The sequence below is a fragment of the Hermetia illucens genome, chromosome 4 (genome assembly GCF_905115235.1).
Source record: "Hermetia illucens chromosome 4, iHerIll2.2.curated.20191125, whole genome shotgun sequence".
In the NCBI taxonomy this organism is placed as follows: Eukaryota; Metazoa; Arthropoda; class Insecta; order Diptera; family Stratiomyidae; genus Hermetia; species Hermetia illucens.
The window spans coordinates 13,504,955-13,521,920 of record NC_051852.1 but is presented as its reverse complement, the minus strand read 5'-3'; the positions used below and the strand labels follow the sequence as shown (position 1 = coordinate 13,521,920).

The 16,966-nt window shown below is 45.2% G+C and overlaps 1 protein-coding gene across 1 annotated transcript; it reads right to left on the bottom strand.

Moving 5' to 3' along the window:
* Positions 1–220: 220 nt before the first annotated feature.
* On the bottom strand, positions 221–14,865 carry LOC119653494 (delta-aminolevulinic acid dehydratase). The gene is made up of 5 exons (XM_038058129.1): positions 14,561–14,865; positions 14,356–14,503; positions 7,825–8,274; positions 7,638–7,754; positions 221–489 (listed from the first exon to the last, which is right to left on the bottom strand). Exons 1-5 carry the CDS (start codon positions 14,665–14,667, stop codon positions 322–324), a joined length of 990 nt encoding a protein of 329 aa, XP_037914057.1. The 5' UTR covers positions 14,668–14,865; the 3' UTR covers positions 221–321.
* Between the last annotated feature and the right edge of the window lie 2,101 nt (positions 14,866–16,966).

Here is a 16,966-nt window from a genome sequence, read left to right as displayed (position 1 = left end):
TTAAACGTCATTAGACTCCCTATCGACTGTCCATCTACTATATAAGGTGATGCAAAGCATTCGAAAGCTCCAAACGTTTCTATGGCTATCCTTCACCCCAAACACAATTACAATTGCAACCAAGCACGAGGGGGCTCGTTTCACACTGCATATGAATAAATTTCCTGTCTACGAGTCCTGCCAATATTAGGTCAAGGTAGGAGTTCAAAGAACTTTGAGGTATGTTTATGAGCATGACTTTATTTAGAACTAAACGGGAGTAAATACAACCCCCGAGAATGCTTTCACTGTTACTAGTTGCTAGTGGTGCTTAAAGGGTAGTTACAATGATTTCGCTTTAATCAATGCCAGAATCTGGGGAGTGTAGTAGGTGATGATACAATCTGCACCAGCACGTCTCATTGATGTTAGGACTTCCTTCAAAGCTGCTTCGAAATTTAATGCACCATTGGCTGCCGCGTGATGAAGCATCGCATATTCACCAGAAACCTAAAATTCACAAAGAATAGTCAATTTCAAAAAGTATGTAACAAAGTAGGTTCGACATTAGTCATTTGTGATAGCTACTGCAGTTAGTAAGCCTAAACGAAAGCAAATTTCCAATACAGTCAACAGTGGCTCTCCGTCTAGAAATTAAATAAAATCCCAACAAATTATGTCCCCTCCAATAGCCTCTCTCACACATCAATTATACTAAAAGAACGAACTGGGGGCCCCCGGGCGGAGGTGAGGCAGCGTCTGATGAGTTGCATCTGCACTGGACGAAACCGTCAGTAAAGACTTTTTTCTGTTTCGAAGAGAGGAGTCCGTGGACCACAAGAGAGCAAGTAAGTTGCTTCCCAAATGGATGCGAACTCAGGACTTCCAAAATCTCGAACACAAAAATCCCCCGTTTGAAAGGGAGGCGCCCCAGATTCAGGATATCCAAGAATTTTCACGCTACGACATCGGGAACGCGAGATATCGTAGAAAATCGATGGTCGGAGAGCCTAAGAAAAATCGAGGAAAATTGAAAATTTCCACGACCCCCGGGTCGTAAAAATGGCCAAAAATGCAACATCGTCGGATTTCTGAAAGTGATGTCTCGTTCGAAAGGGGAGGCGACCCAGATTCAGGAAATGCAAGAATTTTTACTCTACGACATCGGGAACGCGAGATATCGCAGAAAATCGATGGTCGGAGAGCCTAAGAAAAATCGAGGAAAATTGAAAATTTCCACGACCCCTGGGTCGTAAAAATGGCCAAAAATGCAAAATCGTCGGATTTCTGAAAGTGATGTCTCGTTCGAAAGGGGAGGCAACCCAGATTCAGGAAATGCAAGAATTTTTACTCTACGACATCGGGAACGCGAGATATCGTAGAAAATCGATGGTTGGAGAGCCTAAGAAAAATCGAGGAAAATTGAAAATTTCCACGACCCCCGGGTCGTAAAAATGGCCAAAAATGCAACATCGTCGGATTTCTGAAAGTGATGTCTCGTTCGAAAGGGGAGGCGACCCAGATTCAGGAAATGCAAGAATTTTTACTCTACGACATCGGGAACGCGAGATATCGCAGAAAATCGATGGTCGGAGAGCCTAAGAAAAATCGAGGAAAATTGAAAATTTCCACGACCCCCGGGTCGTAAAAATGGCCAAAAATGCAAAATCGTCGGATTTCTGAAAGTGATGTCTCGTTCGAAAGGGGACGCGACCCAGATTCAGGAAATGCAAGAATTTTTACTCTACGACATCGGGAACGCGAGATATCGTAGAAAATCGATGGTCGGAGAGCCTAAGAAAAATCGAGGAAAATTGAAAATTTCCACGACCCCCGGGTCGTAAAAATGGCCAAAAATGCAAAATCGTCGGATTTCTGAAAGTGATGTCTCGTTCGAAAGGGGAGGCGACCCAGATTCAGGAAATGCAAGAATTTTTACTCTACGACATCGGCAACGCCAGATATCGTAGAAAATCGATGGTCGGAGAGCCTAAGAAAAATCGAGGAAAATTGAAAATTTCCACGACCCCCGGGTCGTAAAAATGGCCAAAAATGCAAAATCGTCGGATTTCTGAAAGTGATGTCTCGTTCGAAAGGGGAGGCGACCCAGATTCAGGAAATGCAAGAATTTTTACTCTACGACATCGGGAACGCGAGATATCGCAGAAAATCGATGGTCGGAGAGCCTAAGAAAAATCGAGGAAAATTGAAAATTTCCACGACCCCCGGGTCGTAAAAATGGCCAAAAATGCAACATCGTCGGATTTCTGAAAGTGATGTCTCGTTCGAAAGGGGAGGCGACCCAGATTCAGGAAATGCAAGAATTTTTACTCTACGACATCGGGAACGCGAGATATCGCAGAAAATCGATGGTCGGAGAGCCTAAGAAAAATCGAGGAAAATTGAAAATTTCCACGACCCCTGGGTCGTAAAAATGGCCAAAAATGCAAAATCGTCGGATTTCTGAAAGTGATGTCTCGTTCGAAAGGGGAGGCGACCCAGATTCAGGAAATGCAAGAATTTTTACTCTACGACATCGGGAACGCGAGATATCGTAGAAAATCGATGGTTGGAGAGCCTAAGAAAAATCGAGGAAAATTGAAAATTTCCACGACCCCCGGGTCGTAAAAATGGCCAAAACTGCAACATCGTCGGATTTCTGAAAGTGATGTCTCGTTCGAAAGGGGAGGCGACCCAGATTCAGGAAATGCAAGAATTTTTACTCTACGACATCGGGAACGCGAGATATCGCAGAAAATCGATGGTCGGAGAGCCTAAGAAAAATCGAGGAAAATTGAAAATTTCCACGACCCCCGGGTCGTAAAAATGGCCAAAAATGCAAAATCGTCGGATTTCTGAAAGTGATGTCTCGTTCGAAAGGGGACGCGACCCAGATTCAGGAAATGCAAGAATTTTTACTCTACGACATCGGGAACGCGAGATATCGTAGAAAATCGATGGTCGGAGAGCCTAAGAAAAATCGAGGAAAATTGAAAATTTCCACGACCCCCGGGTCGTAAAAATGGCCAGAAATGCAAAATCGTCGGATTTCTGAAAGTGATGTCTCGTTCGAAAGGGGAGGCGACCCAGATTCAGGAAATGCAAGAATTTTTACTCTACGACATCGGCAACGCCAGATATCGTAGAAAATCGATGGTCGGAGAGCCTAAGAAAAATCGAGGAAAATTGAAAATTTCCACGACCCCCGGGTCGTAAAAATGGCCAAAAATGCAAAATCGTCGGATTTCTGAAAGTGATGTCTCGTTCGAAAGGGGAGGCGACCCAGATTCAGGAAATGCAAGAATTTTTACTCTACGACATCGGGAACGCGAGATATCGCAGAAAATCGATGGTCGGAGAGCCTAAGAAAAATCGAGGAAAATTGAAAATTTCCACGACCCCCGGGTCGTAAAAATGGCCAAAAATGCAAAATCGTCGGATTTCTCAAAGTGATGTCTCGTTCGAAAGGGGACGCGACCCAGATTCAGGAAATGCAAGAATTTTTACTCTACGACATCGGCAACGCCAGATATCGTAGAAAATCGATGGTCGGAGAGCCTAAGAAAAATCGAGGAAAATTGAAAATTTCCACGACCCCCGGGTCGTAAAAATGGCCAAAAATGCAAAATCGTCGGATTTCTGAAAGTGATGTCTCGTTCGAAAGGGGAGGCGACCCAGATTCAGGAAATGCAAGAATTTTTACTCTACGACATCGGGAACGCGAGATATCGCAGAAAATCGATGGTCGGAGAGCCTAAGAAAAATCGAGGAAAATTGAAAATTTCCACGACCCCCGGGTCGTAAAAATGGCCAAAAATGCAAAATCGTCAAATTTCTGAAAGTGATGTCTGGTTCGAAAGGGGAGGCGACCCAGATTCAGGAAATGCAAGAATTTTTACTCTACGACATCGGGAACGCGAGATATCGCAGAAAATCGATGGTCGGAGAGCCTAAGAAAAATCGAGGAAAATTGAAAATTTCCACGACCCCCGGGTCGTAAAAATGGCCAAAAATGCAAAATCGTCGGATTTCTGAAAGTGATGTCTCGTTCGAAAGGGGAGGCGACCCAGATTCAGGAAATGCAAGAATTTTTACTCTACGACATCGGGAACGCGAGATATCGCAGAAAATCGATGGTCGGAGAGCCTAAGAAAAATCGAGGAAAATTGAAAATTTCCACGACCCCCGGGTCGTAAAAATGGCCAAAAATGCAAAATCGTCGGATTTCTGAAAGTGATGTCTCGTTCGAAAGGGGAGGCGACCCAGATTCAGGAAATGCAAGAATTTTTACTCTACGACATCGGGAACGCGAGATATCGCAGAAAATCGATGGTCGGAGAGCCTAAGAAAAATCGAGGAAAATTGAAAATTTCCACGACCCCCGGGTCGTAAAAATGGCCAAAAATGCAAAATCGTCGGATTTCTGAAAGTGATGTCTCGTTCGAAAGGGGAGGCGACCCAGATTCAGGAAATGCAAGAATTTTTACTCTACGACATCGGGAACGCGAGATATCGTAGAAAATCGATGGTCGGAGAGCCTAAGAAAAATCGAGGAAAATTGAAAATTTCCACGACCCCCGGGTCGTAAAAATGGCCAAAAATGCAAAATCGTCAAATTTCTGAAAGTGATGTCTGGTTCGAAAGGGGAGGCGACCCAGATTCAGGAAATGCAAGAATTTTTACTCTACGACATCGGGAACGCGAGATATCGCAGAAAATCGATGGTCGGAGAGCCTAAGAAAAATCGAGGAAAATTGAAAATTTCCACGACCCCCGGGTCGTAAAAATGGCCAAAAATGCAAAATCGTCGGATTTCTGAAAGTGATGTCTCGTTCGAAAGGGGAGGCGACCCAGATTCAGGAAATGCAAGAATTTTTACTCTACGACATCGGGAACGCGAGATATCGCAGAAAATCGATGGTCGGAGAGCCTAAGAAAAATCGAGGAAAATTGAAAATTTCCACGACCCCCGGGTCGTAAAAATGGCCAAAAATGCAAAATCGTCGGATTTCTGAAAGTGATGTCTCGTTCGAAAGGGGAGGCGACCCAGATTCAGGAAATGCAAGAATTTTTACTCTACGACATCGGGAACGCGAGATATCGCAGAAAATCGATGGTCGGAGAGCCTAAGAAAAATCGAGGAAAATTGAAAATTTCCACGACCCCCGGGTCGTAAAAATGGCCAAAAATGCAACATCGTCGGATTTCTGAAAGTGATGTCTCGTTCGAAAGGGGAGGCGACCCAGATTCAGGAAATGCAAGAATTTTTACTCTACGACATCGGGAACGCGAGATATCGCAGAAAATCGATGGTCGGAGAGCCTAAGAAAAATCGAGGAAAATTGAAAATTTCCACGACCCCCGGGTCGTAAAAATGGCCAAAAATGCAACATCGTCGGATTTCTGAAAGTGATGTCTCGTTCGAAAGGGGAGGCGACCCAGATTCAGGAAATGCAAGAATTTTTACTCTACGACATCGGGAACGCGAGATATCGCAGAAAATCGATGGTCGGAGAGCCTAAGAAAAATCGAGGAAAATTGAAAATTTCCACGACCCCCGGGTCGTAAAAATGGCCAAAAATGCAAAATCGTCGGATTTCTGAAAGTGATGTCTCGTTCGAAAGGGGACGCGACCCAGATTCAGGAAATGCAAGAATTTTTACTCTACGACATCGGGAACGCGAGATATCGCAGAAAATCGATGGTCGGAGAGCCTAAGAAAAATCGAGGAAAATTGAAAATTTCCACGACCCCCGGGTCGTAAAAATGGCCAAAAATGCAACATCGTCGGATTTCTGAAAGTGATGTCTCGTTCGAAAGGGGAGGCGACCCAGATTCAGGAAATGCAAGAATTTTTACTCTACGACATCGGGAACGCGAGATATCGCAGAAAATCGATGGTCGGAGAGCCTAAGAAAAATCGAGGAAAATTGAAAATTTCCACGACCCCCGGGTCGTAAAAATGGCCAAAAATGCAACATCGTCGGATTTCTGAAAGTGATGTCTCGTTCGAAAGGGGAGGCGACCCAGATTCAGGAAATGCAAGAATTTTTACTCTACGACATCGGGAACGCGAGATATCGCAGAAAATCGATGGTCGGAGAGCCTAAGAAAAATCGAGGAAAATTGAAAATTTCCACGACCCCCGGGTCGTAAAAATGGCCAAAAATGCAAAATCGTCAAATTTCTGAAAGTGATGTCTGGTTCGAAAGGGGAGGCGACCCAGATTCAGGAAATGCAAGAATTTTTACTCTACGACATCGGGAACGCGAGATATCGCAGAAAATCGATGGTCGGAGAGCCTAAGAAAAATCGAGGAAAATTGAAAATTTCCACGACCCCCGGGTCGTAAAAATGGCCAAAAATGCAACATCGTCGGATTTCTGAAAGTGATGTCTCGTTCGAAAGGGGAGGCGACCCAGATTCAGGAAATGCAAGAATTTTTACTCTACGACATCGGGAACGCGAGATATCGCAGAAAATCGATGGTCGGAGAGCCTAAGAAAAATCGAGGAAAATTGAAAATTTCCACGACCCCCGGGTCGTAAAAATGGCCAAAAATGCAACATCGTCGGATTTCTGAAAGTGATGTCTCGTTCGAAAGGGGAGGCGACCCAGATTCAGGAAATGCAAGAATTTTTACTCTACGACATCGGGAACGCGAGATATCGCAGAAAATCGATGGTCGGAGAGCCTAAGAAAAATCGAGGAAAATTGAAAATTTCCACGACCCCCGGGTCGTAAAAATGGCCAAAAATGCAACATCGTCGGATTTCTGAAAGTGATGTCTCGTTCGAAAGGGGAGGCGACCCAGATTCAGGAAATGCAAGAATTTTTACTCTACGACATCGGGAACGCGAGATATCGCAGAAAATCGATGGTCGGAGAGCCTAAGAAAAATCGAGGAAAATTGAAAATTTCCACGACCCCCGGGTCGTAAAAATGGCCAAAAATGCAACATCGTCGGATTTCTGAAAGTGATGTCTCGTTCGAAAGGGGAGGCGACCCAGATTCAGGAAATGCAAGAATTTTTACTCTACGACATCGGGAACGCGAGATATCGCAGAAAATCGATGGTCGGAGAGCCTAAGAAAAATCGAGGAAAATTGAAAATTTCCACGACCCCCGGGTCGTAAAAATGGCCAAAAATGCAAAATCGTCGGATTTCTGAAAGTGATGCCTCGTTCGAAAGGGGAGGCGACCCAGATTCAGGAAATGCAAGAATTTTTACTCTACGACATCGGGAACGCGAGATATCGTAGAAAATCGATGGTCGGAGAGCCTAAGAAAAATCGAGGAAAATTGGAAATTTCCACGACCCCCGGGTCGTAAAAATCGCCAAAAATGCAAAATCGTCAGATTTCTGAAAGTGATGTCTCGTTCGAAAGGGGAGGCGGACGGCAGTTGATGGCAGTCCCCAGCAAGCAGTGTCTACCACGTTTTGTTGCACCTGGACCCTTGGTTTTCGGAAAATATACCAACTTTCCAAAAGCAGCCTTTGCTCATGGTAGGCGACGTAATATCTGAGGATCAAGGGCCTAGTTGGCCCAACATAGCACAGCACAGTAAAGTATTAGTTTCAAATTAACATAAAAGAGTAAGAAGCTTTTAGAACTTTTTGGGGTTAAAAAAATCCTTTAAGAATAATGCATACTTACATGATAAACGAACAATGGAAAATTCGGGAACATATCCTTCGTTTGGCGGACAATATCCAAATATGGCAAACCAGGTTTCACCATGAGCATATCAGCACCTTCCTCCACGTCCCGTTGCTAATTAAACCAAATGAAATCAAATAAATCAAATTAACACAAATCCCAATAAAATCCACATAAAACTTACCGCCGCTCTAGCCGCAAGGCCTTTTGATCCAGAGGGCAATTGATAACACCGCCGATCACCAAAAGACGGTGCCGATTTCGCTGCATCTCTAAAAGGACCATAGAAACTCGATGCGAATTTCACAGCATAAGAAAGTAATGACACTTTTTTCTCCAGACCATGAGATATCAAAGCTTGTTTGATGGCTCCTATTCGGTTGTCCATCATATCGGATGGGGCTACAATATGTGCACCAGCCAATGCATAAGAAATTGATATGTCAGCTAGTCGACGAATGCTGGCCTCGTTGTCAATGCCAGTCTCATTCATTATGCCACAGTGACCGTGGTCTGTGTAAGGACATAGGCAAACATCACACGCTATTAGCAAATTTGGAAACCACTCTCTCAGTTTTGGTAATGCACGGATAACTGGATTTTCTTTTGAATCGGCTGAGGACCCATTGGAATCCTTGAATATTGAAGAAATATACAAAATATTTTTTAATCAAAAGTCTAGATGTGAATATGTATAACTATTTGGTTGGGAATTGCAAAATAGTGTCCTTACAGGATGAGTGAAAAATTAAGAGGGTGCAATCGACTAGTGTGATGAGCGTCAGTCTCTCGATCTTGCGCCGGATCCTGATCGACAAATCGACACCCTGAGTAGCTTCTTTAACGATCAAAAATTATGCGTTTCGCAATTCAGAGTATAAAAGGACGTTTATAGATTTTCCATCGAAAAATTTGGATAATTTCGAGTTCCGGACAATTTATCAGTTCATCATGACCCTTACTATGGTCAAATTCAGGGCCCCTAGTACCGATCACTAAATTCCTTTTGCCTATATTTACGGGAATATTCGCTCTAGGTTGTTTCGAAAGTTTCGAATTTGAAACTGTTTAGACGCTGCCTCACCTCTGCCCTGGGAGCAGCGTGAGGCCCCGTCTGAAGGGTTGCCTCTGCCCTGGACGAAACCGTTAGTCCTTTTTTGGTTTTTAAATGCTTGGGTGCTATCCTCCAAACTAGGAATCCGTGGACCAAAAAACGTGGGAGTAAGTTGCTCCTCATTTGGTCCGGTCCAACATCATGTGGATGTGGACTTAGGATCCCCCATATCCTAAACAATCACTCTCCGTTAATCTTTCATACATATGATATTTTAAATACAGAAACCGACATACCATTTCGTGGCCCAACCATCATTAACTCCTCACCAGTTCAGGCACTGTGAACTGAGTGTTCGATGAACAAGCCAAGGTAAACTAGGGATTCATCTCTTCGCGACAATCCTGAGAAACGATCCCAGGAGGCTAACCCAGACAGGAATCATATCTCTCCGCAATGAACTGACAAATGTGACAAAAATCAGAGTTTTTTTTTAAATTTCACCCACAAAAGATGATCCTACCTTCTTAAATGCTCTGATGATGATGACCAGTGCTATATCAATGGGAAAATCCGTCGAAAACCCCCCGCAAACACGTCTACATAATAATATACTTCTACATGATTTGAATGGGACTGTGTGAGAGTCCCAAGACATCTGGTACAACACCAGCAGCTGACAAAATTAGAAGAACTGCAACCACCCTCTCGACACGTCAAAATTCTTTGATTTCCCGAGCCAGTGACTCAGTTGCTATTATGGAGGATACCGACATCAATAAAATACGTGGAGCGACCCGTCTCGTCAACTACCAGCACCTCAGGCTTACTGTGTACATTATGGTGGTCAGAACTGTCGAGTACTATCTGCCGTTGATATCGATAAACCGGACATGTTTCCATGATTAGCACGTGCTTTCATGCAAGATTTTGATGCCCGTCCGTGTATTGCACCGACGTCATAACACAGCTGTCAGAAATGAGATGATCTAACGTCTATAATGCCAGTACACAGCCATCTGGTCAACAAGTGGTTGCCAGATTCAACTCACGTAGTTTCCGTACATTGCAAACAATTTTATTAGTTTCGGATCAATGTAATGCAAACGTAGAACATTGACTAGCTAGGTGTAAGGGTCACTCTTAAAAGCCTTGGCATAATCGATATAGCAACTAAAGAGATTTCTTTGATCTTTGATTGCTTGTCTTATAACTACCGAATCGATAATGAGTTGCTCTTTGCTTTTCCTCAGACAATACGCTAGGAAGACTTGCCGGATTTACCATGGACGGCATCTGAGCCCGCCACTTTCCGCTAATTGATTGCGCTGCTAGCGCCCCAGTGGACATTCCCCTCCCAACTTATGTTGTGAGCATCACGCCGCAACGTCAACGTCTTCTATTTTCGGATCTTCCGCAAGGAGGTCCGCATTCTAATTGCTCCGTGTTCGGAGGCAACTTTCGTATCGGAAACGCTTGCAAAATATTTGTGTCTTCCCTCTTGCTCATTCGTACCAGTTTTCTTTGATATCGCCTTCACTCCCTTTGCCGACCGGCTGCAGCTTGCGCATCCTCGTCTCAATTCGGATGACGGATCGGTTTCCTCGCCTCATATTGAGTGGAGTCTAGTGAAGCCCGGGTACCCCCACTGTTGCTCAAGTGACCGAACTCGGATAGATACTCAGCGGCTCTCCGCGCTGTCCGCTGACGTATCACTCCCTATGTCCTCCGCCTCCATTGCTGCACTGGATACTGCATCAGGATCGCCTCTGAGCTTCGTGACCGACAAGCTTGCATGTGATCGGCATTTTCGTGCGTCACATCGCCATATTACTCCTCGACGATTCCGCGACTTCGGTTCGTTCTCTTCCTGTCAAGATAAACAAAAGTTCCGACGACAGCCTTCCTTACATACATTCTATTACAAATTCACACAGGAGTACATTGACTTTGGCCACAGGAGTCAACTTTGGAAAACGTCAACTTTCGAAAACAGGAAAACCTTCTTTCTTCCACTTCATGGCGTGTTGAAGGTTATCGACGAAAAGCAAAACCTGCGAGTGCTGTTCATCGCTCCTTTGTCCGCTTACAGGATGGGCTCCCGCTTAACGGATATCTGCAAGTTGGATATAGCTAATGTTCTGCTATTACGCTGGCGGGTTCAACGTTTCTTTTTCGCCACGGACATTGAGAAGATTTATCGGCAGATGGTCATCACGTCCAAAGATCGCCAATACCAGCAAATATATTGCCGCAACAATCCTCAAAAGTCTCCACTGGCTTTTACATTGAACACGTTCACCTATGGCGTGTGCAGCTCCATATACGAGGCCCTAGGAGTTCTGCGACAGCTAGCTGAGAATGGGACTAACAATTATCCAGCTGCCGGCCGAGTTGTCCGAGTTGTCCTTCCGTTTATCCCAATCAATCGGCTTGCCATCGCAGACTGTTGGACCGGACCTCCAATCGACTTTCTCCATAATCTCGGGATGGCAGCCATCCGACGATGCATTTCGCTTCAAAGTAGCATCACCGATTTCCGACGCTTTGATCACCAAATGTCAAGCGCTCTCTATTATCGGCCATGTTAACAGCAAGGTTGGGTCTACTTTTGCAGAGTCTCTGGATCTTGAAGATAACGTGAAAGAACTTGCTGTTACCCGCTGCGCTCTGTGTTTTTCTGACCTTTCACGGGTGTTTGTACCACGCTGGATCGGTACATTCAAGGAAAATTTACAGTCAACCGAGATCCACACACGCTTATGGTGGGGTTCTATACCTACGGACCTTCCCCCCCGGAAGTAGAAATTCGCTGCATTCTCTTCATCTCCAAAACGAAGATCACACCGCTTAAGAAGGCATCGCGGCAATGTATCGAGCTGTGTGCTGTACAGCTACTCGCTCATCTTGTTTAGCCCAGGTAAAGGAGGAGGATTTGAGGCAACGTACTTTGTACTATCCTCAGTAAAATAAAAGTAAAATACTGAGATCAGGAAAAGAGATAAATAAAGTATAGTTAAAGTTATTCCACTATGCTAAATCCTACCTGATTGCTCTTGGTGACAGGTCCCGCGACAGGCCGACCAAAAAAATGCATCCAATGTCGTTAGAAACAGGATGATCGGATCAAGTAATAAGCCTGAAAAAAATGCTAGGGCGTCCACCTCAGTCGACGCGGCAGGACAAGCCCCGATCCAGTCGAGAAATAGGCAAGGGTTCTTGACGCATGGATGGCGTCAGGACGTAAGTAAGTTAGTTCGAACAAAACAAATACGTGTCTGCACGCTAAATGTTGGCACCTTAACTAGAAAACCGAGGAACTCGCAAGAGCCCTTCGGAAAACGCCCATTGATATCTGCGCTCTGCAAGAAACTCGATGGTCTGGTGCCAAAAGCTACGACATTGAACGCGAACGCACACACACTCAAAGAAGAAATGATCGGACTTACACGATTACAAACCATTACGAATGTGGAAGGATCGTTGAACCAAATGAAAGACACGATCCACAAAGCGGCCTCTACAACCCTTGGGGTCACCAAGCGGTACATCAACCAAGATACTGGGCTTTGGAATGATGATGTTGAAATGAATGTCCGTGAAAAGAAACGCCTCTACTACAAATTTCTCGACGATAAAACGCCTGCTAATTGGCAAATTTATAAGAATGCCAACCGGGAAGCAAAGAAAGCGGTCGCTGTCACCCGAGCGAACCATTTCAAAATCTTTACAATAAACTGGACACTCGGGATGGCGGGAGAGACCTGTATCGACTTGGCAAAAGCCGAAACGAACGCACACATGATATCGAACACTTCTGTTGCGTTATTGATAAGAACGGTACTTTACTTACCAACCGTCGGGCCACGACGGATAGATGGCGAGAATACTTCGAGCAGATTCCAACTGAAGAATTTGCTCATCCTCCACTTGCACAATCATTGCCCACATTTGGAGCAGTTCCACCTATCAGCGCAACTCCCCCACATACTCGAGGAGGGCGATCAGACCCGAGTCTGCAAGGGACTCATCTGAAGTGGCTCTGCCACGAAGCCTCACCGGAGGTTATCTGGTACCATGGGAACCGGGATGGCCCTCTGAGAGCATATGCTCCAGAAGAATTCCTGGAGGATGTGTTCTCGGTCCGGTTATTTGCGGTTGGCCCCCTAGTGGGAGTTTCATGGTGGTTGTGGTTATGCCTACATCGCGGGCAGAGCTCCTCGGAGCTCAAGCGTGGAGTTGCGCTGTACAACTTGGGTGCCGTAATCCTTAGTTGCGGCAGAGGTGCTAGATAGACCTCGCATCCACTGGTATGAATGCTGAGCCTGCACTCAGTATAAACCAGGACCGTTGTGCTTGCATGGCGGGGCTCTGATTGTGGTCCCAAAATCAACCCGCCAGGACTTTCATGTCAGCACAACTGTCGGCGGCAGTGATCTGCCTAGAACTAAGCGATTTAAATACCTCGCGTCAATGCTATCAGCCAATGGAGAACTGCGTTATGAAATTGCTTCACGCATTAACGCAACCTGGATGAAGTGGCTGATGAACCGATGTTCTTTGTGATCGACGTATTAACGAACATCTTAAATCTAAAATTTACCGGAATGTCGTCCGTCCAGTCGCTCTCTATGGTTCTGAGTGTTGGCCAACTATAAAAGACAATGAACGGCGTCTTGCGGTAATGGAGACGAAGATGTTACGTTGGATTAGTGGCGTAACAGGTTTTGATCACATCCGAAATGAGGATTCCGCGATCGTTATGGGGTTGCACCGATCGTGGAAAACTTGCGTGAGAGGATAATTCACTTGCCAAGATTGGTGTGAACATCGAAGTCGATGGTAAACGACCAAAAGGCAGACCTAAACAACGGCGGCTTGATACGCTGGATGGGTATTTGAAAGCCTCGAGATTGCATCCAGATCAGGCATTCGATAGAGCCAAATGGCGAAGCTGATCACGACGAGCCGACCCCGCTTGTGAACGGGATAAGGGCCGAAGAAAAAGAGGAAGATATTCGATATCCTTAAATGTACCCAAGACGTATTCCTTTTTGGGTATCGCCTTCTCAAGGACGTTTAGCGTGAGTTAACTCTTCTTGCTCCAGCCCCATTCAGGGCAAAATAATTTTCTTTCATACGATTTTAATCGACCCTCTAAAACCCGCAACTAATGTACCATTTTTGGCCCAAATTTCTGACGCGAATAGCGTGCTTCTTCCCCTCCATTTTGATTTAGAATTTAGGAGCAAAGTAGTAACTTTATTAGTGTCTTAAAAGTTCGCCATATTAAATATTATTTAGGTAAATTATGTTAAGCTCAATTATCAATATTTACCACAAATCCCCCTCTCAAGTGGGAACACAACCCAAGGGTCTTACGGGAACATCATAAAATACATATTCGCCGCAACGTAAATATAATTACAAATATCAACAGCTTAGAGAGATTTCCCTGCTTTTTGTATGTTCTCCCTTTTGTATAAGAAATTTAGTCTACGCAAATTCACAGAGATAAGGTGTTTTGATGTAGAGGAGGTGCGGATCAGAGGTCATATCAGAAGAACCAATCTATGCGTAGAACGATGCGAATATGACCCAATATATGGAGACACGTATCCATCCCACCCTTCTTAATTTAAGATGTTGCGGAAAACATACCTTGGGCAGAGTCTCGATAACTCCAAACAGAAGGATCGACTCCAGGCCATCAGCAACAAGTGGTTCCAAATGTTTCTTCGCTTCGTTGATACCAAGCCGGGAAATACGGGGCATGCTCGGTATGGGCTGCACCGCGTCGTCATTTTCCCTGTGGAAATATTCTAACATAAATAACCAACAAACGTAGGCAATATCGTCCACTTACACTAGAAACAATGGATACATCAAGTTATGAGGGTGAATCTGGACATTTTGCTCTTGGAGTTTCCTCAAAGTCGAGTGGAAGAAGCCGCCATGCAACTTGGTCGCCATCGCACGAATGTTTATTTATTTGACGTCGACAACTTCAGGAATGACGAAAATGTGAAAACTCATAAGACACTTCCGAGTACGTGAGAACCTGGACTGTGGCGCGATGCGATTTGACGTAGAATTTCCCAAATCAACTTGGAAGTGAATGTTTTGGACCGGCAAGTGAAAGCGGGAGTGCCGAGTAATGATGAGTTGACAGCTATCAGCTGAGAGTTGTGGGAGAGCTTTCTCCTGAATGAATGGGAAAATGTACGGTTGTTCGAGTAAATGATGTTGAGGAATAGTTTGGCGTAGTAGCCAGCTCTGTACAAAGCAGCGTATATTCGGTGCAGTTGATTCTCTGGCATTTGTTTATTACATTGGCTAAAAATGCAATTATTGTTATTTCACTTTACAAAAAAAAACCGTTTTGTTGTAGTTACTCTATTTCTAGATTGATATCGATTAAAACATTCCCATTCCCCCAAAAGTCAAAATATCTTTGAAGCAGAAACAACCGCGCCCCCCGATTAGAGCACCACGAGCGCTAAACGGATCGCAGACCGCCCGCTGCAGAGCGAACTGGGGAAAACGAAAGTAGGAAGCAGTATCTGAAGGAGACTTCACTTAGCTACCCTCCAGGGCTCAAAAGAAGAAGGCGAAAAGGGACAAGGGACAAAACAACACATTGCGTCATCAGAAAAACCACTGCTTAAAATTAAGGCGGACCCGAAGGATAGAGCACCAAAAGAAAAGCCAGCTTTGATTATTAAGCCGACGGAAGGCAAGAGTTTTGCCAAAGTCCACAGTGAAATCCGTTAAAGATCAAGCCCGAAAATAGTTTAGTAGAAATGTCTTCCATTCGAAAAACAAAGGGTGGTGGAGTCATAGTTGAATTAGACCCGAGGACAACAAATAAAGGTACGTACTGTGAAGCAGTCAAAGGGCTTCTGGGAGAGAAAGCTTTGGTTTCCAGCCTGGAACCTACATGCTCTCTGAAAATCCGAGATCGAGGTAGAAAACACCATTAAACGCGAATGTCCGTAGGTAACCAATGTCCGGATTGGTATCACCTCTGCGAACTCCCGAGGCCAAAAACCCTGCCAATTGGAACAGGCAGTCCTCTCTATGAAAAACAAAAAGGCGTTAGGACCCAATGGTATTCCAGCAGAAGTATACAAAGTGGTGTTTCAACATCGGCCAAACCTACTACTCGGCGCATTCAACGCTTCCCCTAAAGAGAACATTTTCCATTCTCGCTAGAAGATGGCGAGGCTTGCGGTGATTAGTAAAGGGATAGGCGACCCTAAGTTGCCATCTTCATTCTGCCCACTTTGGATGCTTGACACTACTGGGAAAGTGCTCGAAAAACTCATCACAATAGACCCGCTGAAGCGATACGGGCTGACGGAGACTTATCCCTACGGCAGTTTGGCTTTAGAGCGGGAGATCGACAGCTGATCCTGTCATGCAAGTCGTGGATGTAATTTATCGAGTGGAGGTACACAGCCGTCGATTTCGACGGGTGAAACTATCTTTTACGGATATTCAGGAACTAGCTGAGGAACCGCTTGCTGTTCTGTGAAACGCCAGCGATTCACGTCGGGGTAGCGCAGGGATCCATCCTAGGACCGGACCTCTGAAACGCTTCCTATGATAGTTCACTTAAACTCGACATGCCAGAAGAGTCACGCCTGGTCGGTTATGCAGATGATGCCGCGGTGCTTGTTGCCGGACGCTCCGTCGAACAGGCGCAAAGCAGACTTGGCATATTAATGCGACGGGTAAGCGCGGAGCGAGAGGTAAGATAAATGACTGCTCATGATTTCAACTTTTTGAGCAAATCAAGGTAGCAGCGGACAAGGCCGCAGATGGAGCTTCGGTGTTAAGTAGGCTAATGGCAATTATTGCAGGCGATGTCCCCTGAGGTACGGACTGACGCTCTTCGTAAGGAGGTACATCATAAGCTTCTCGTACAAGTACAGAGACTAGGAGCTTTGCGGGTTCGCACTGTCTCTGAATCGGCCGTGATGGTGATCGTGGAAATGATCCGTTGCCCTTCTTGGTAAGGAACACACCCTAGATTGTTGGCAACTCTCTTGGCAAAATGAAACTACAGGCGGCTCATTGGCAACTTAGGTGCGTGGCTGAATCGGAAGCATGGTTAGTTACCTAGTTCTTAAGTGGGCACGGAGGTTATCAGCCTTACCTGCACAAGATTGGAAAGGCATGATCTCTGGATTGTGTGTTTTGCAATGGAGTTGTGGACGACGCCCATCACACCTTTTTTTTCTTGTGAAAGGTGGGATGGGATTCGTCA

Coding starts and splice junctions, on each gene's coding strand:
- LOC119653494 (XM_038058129.1), bottom strand. CDS start 14,667: ATGGCGACCAAGTTGCATGGCGGCTTCTTCCACTCGACTTTGAGGAAA. Junction 7,755..7,824: donor GCCTTGCGGCTAGAGCGGCG/GTAAGTTTTATG, acceptor TGGTTTAATTAG/CAACGGGACGTGGAGGAAGG. Junction 490..7,637: donor TTCCATTGTTCGTTTATCAT/GTAAGTATGCAT, acceptor TGTGAATTTTAG/GTTTCTGGTGAATATGCGAT.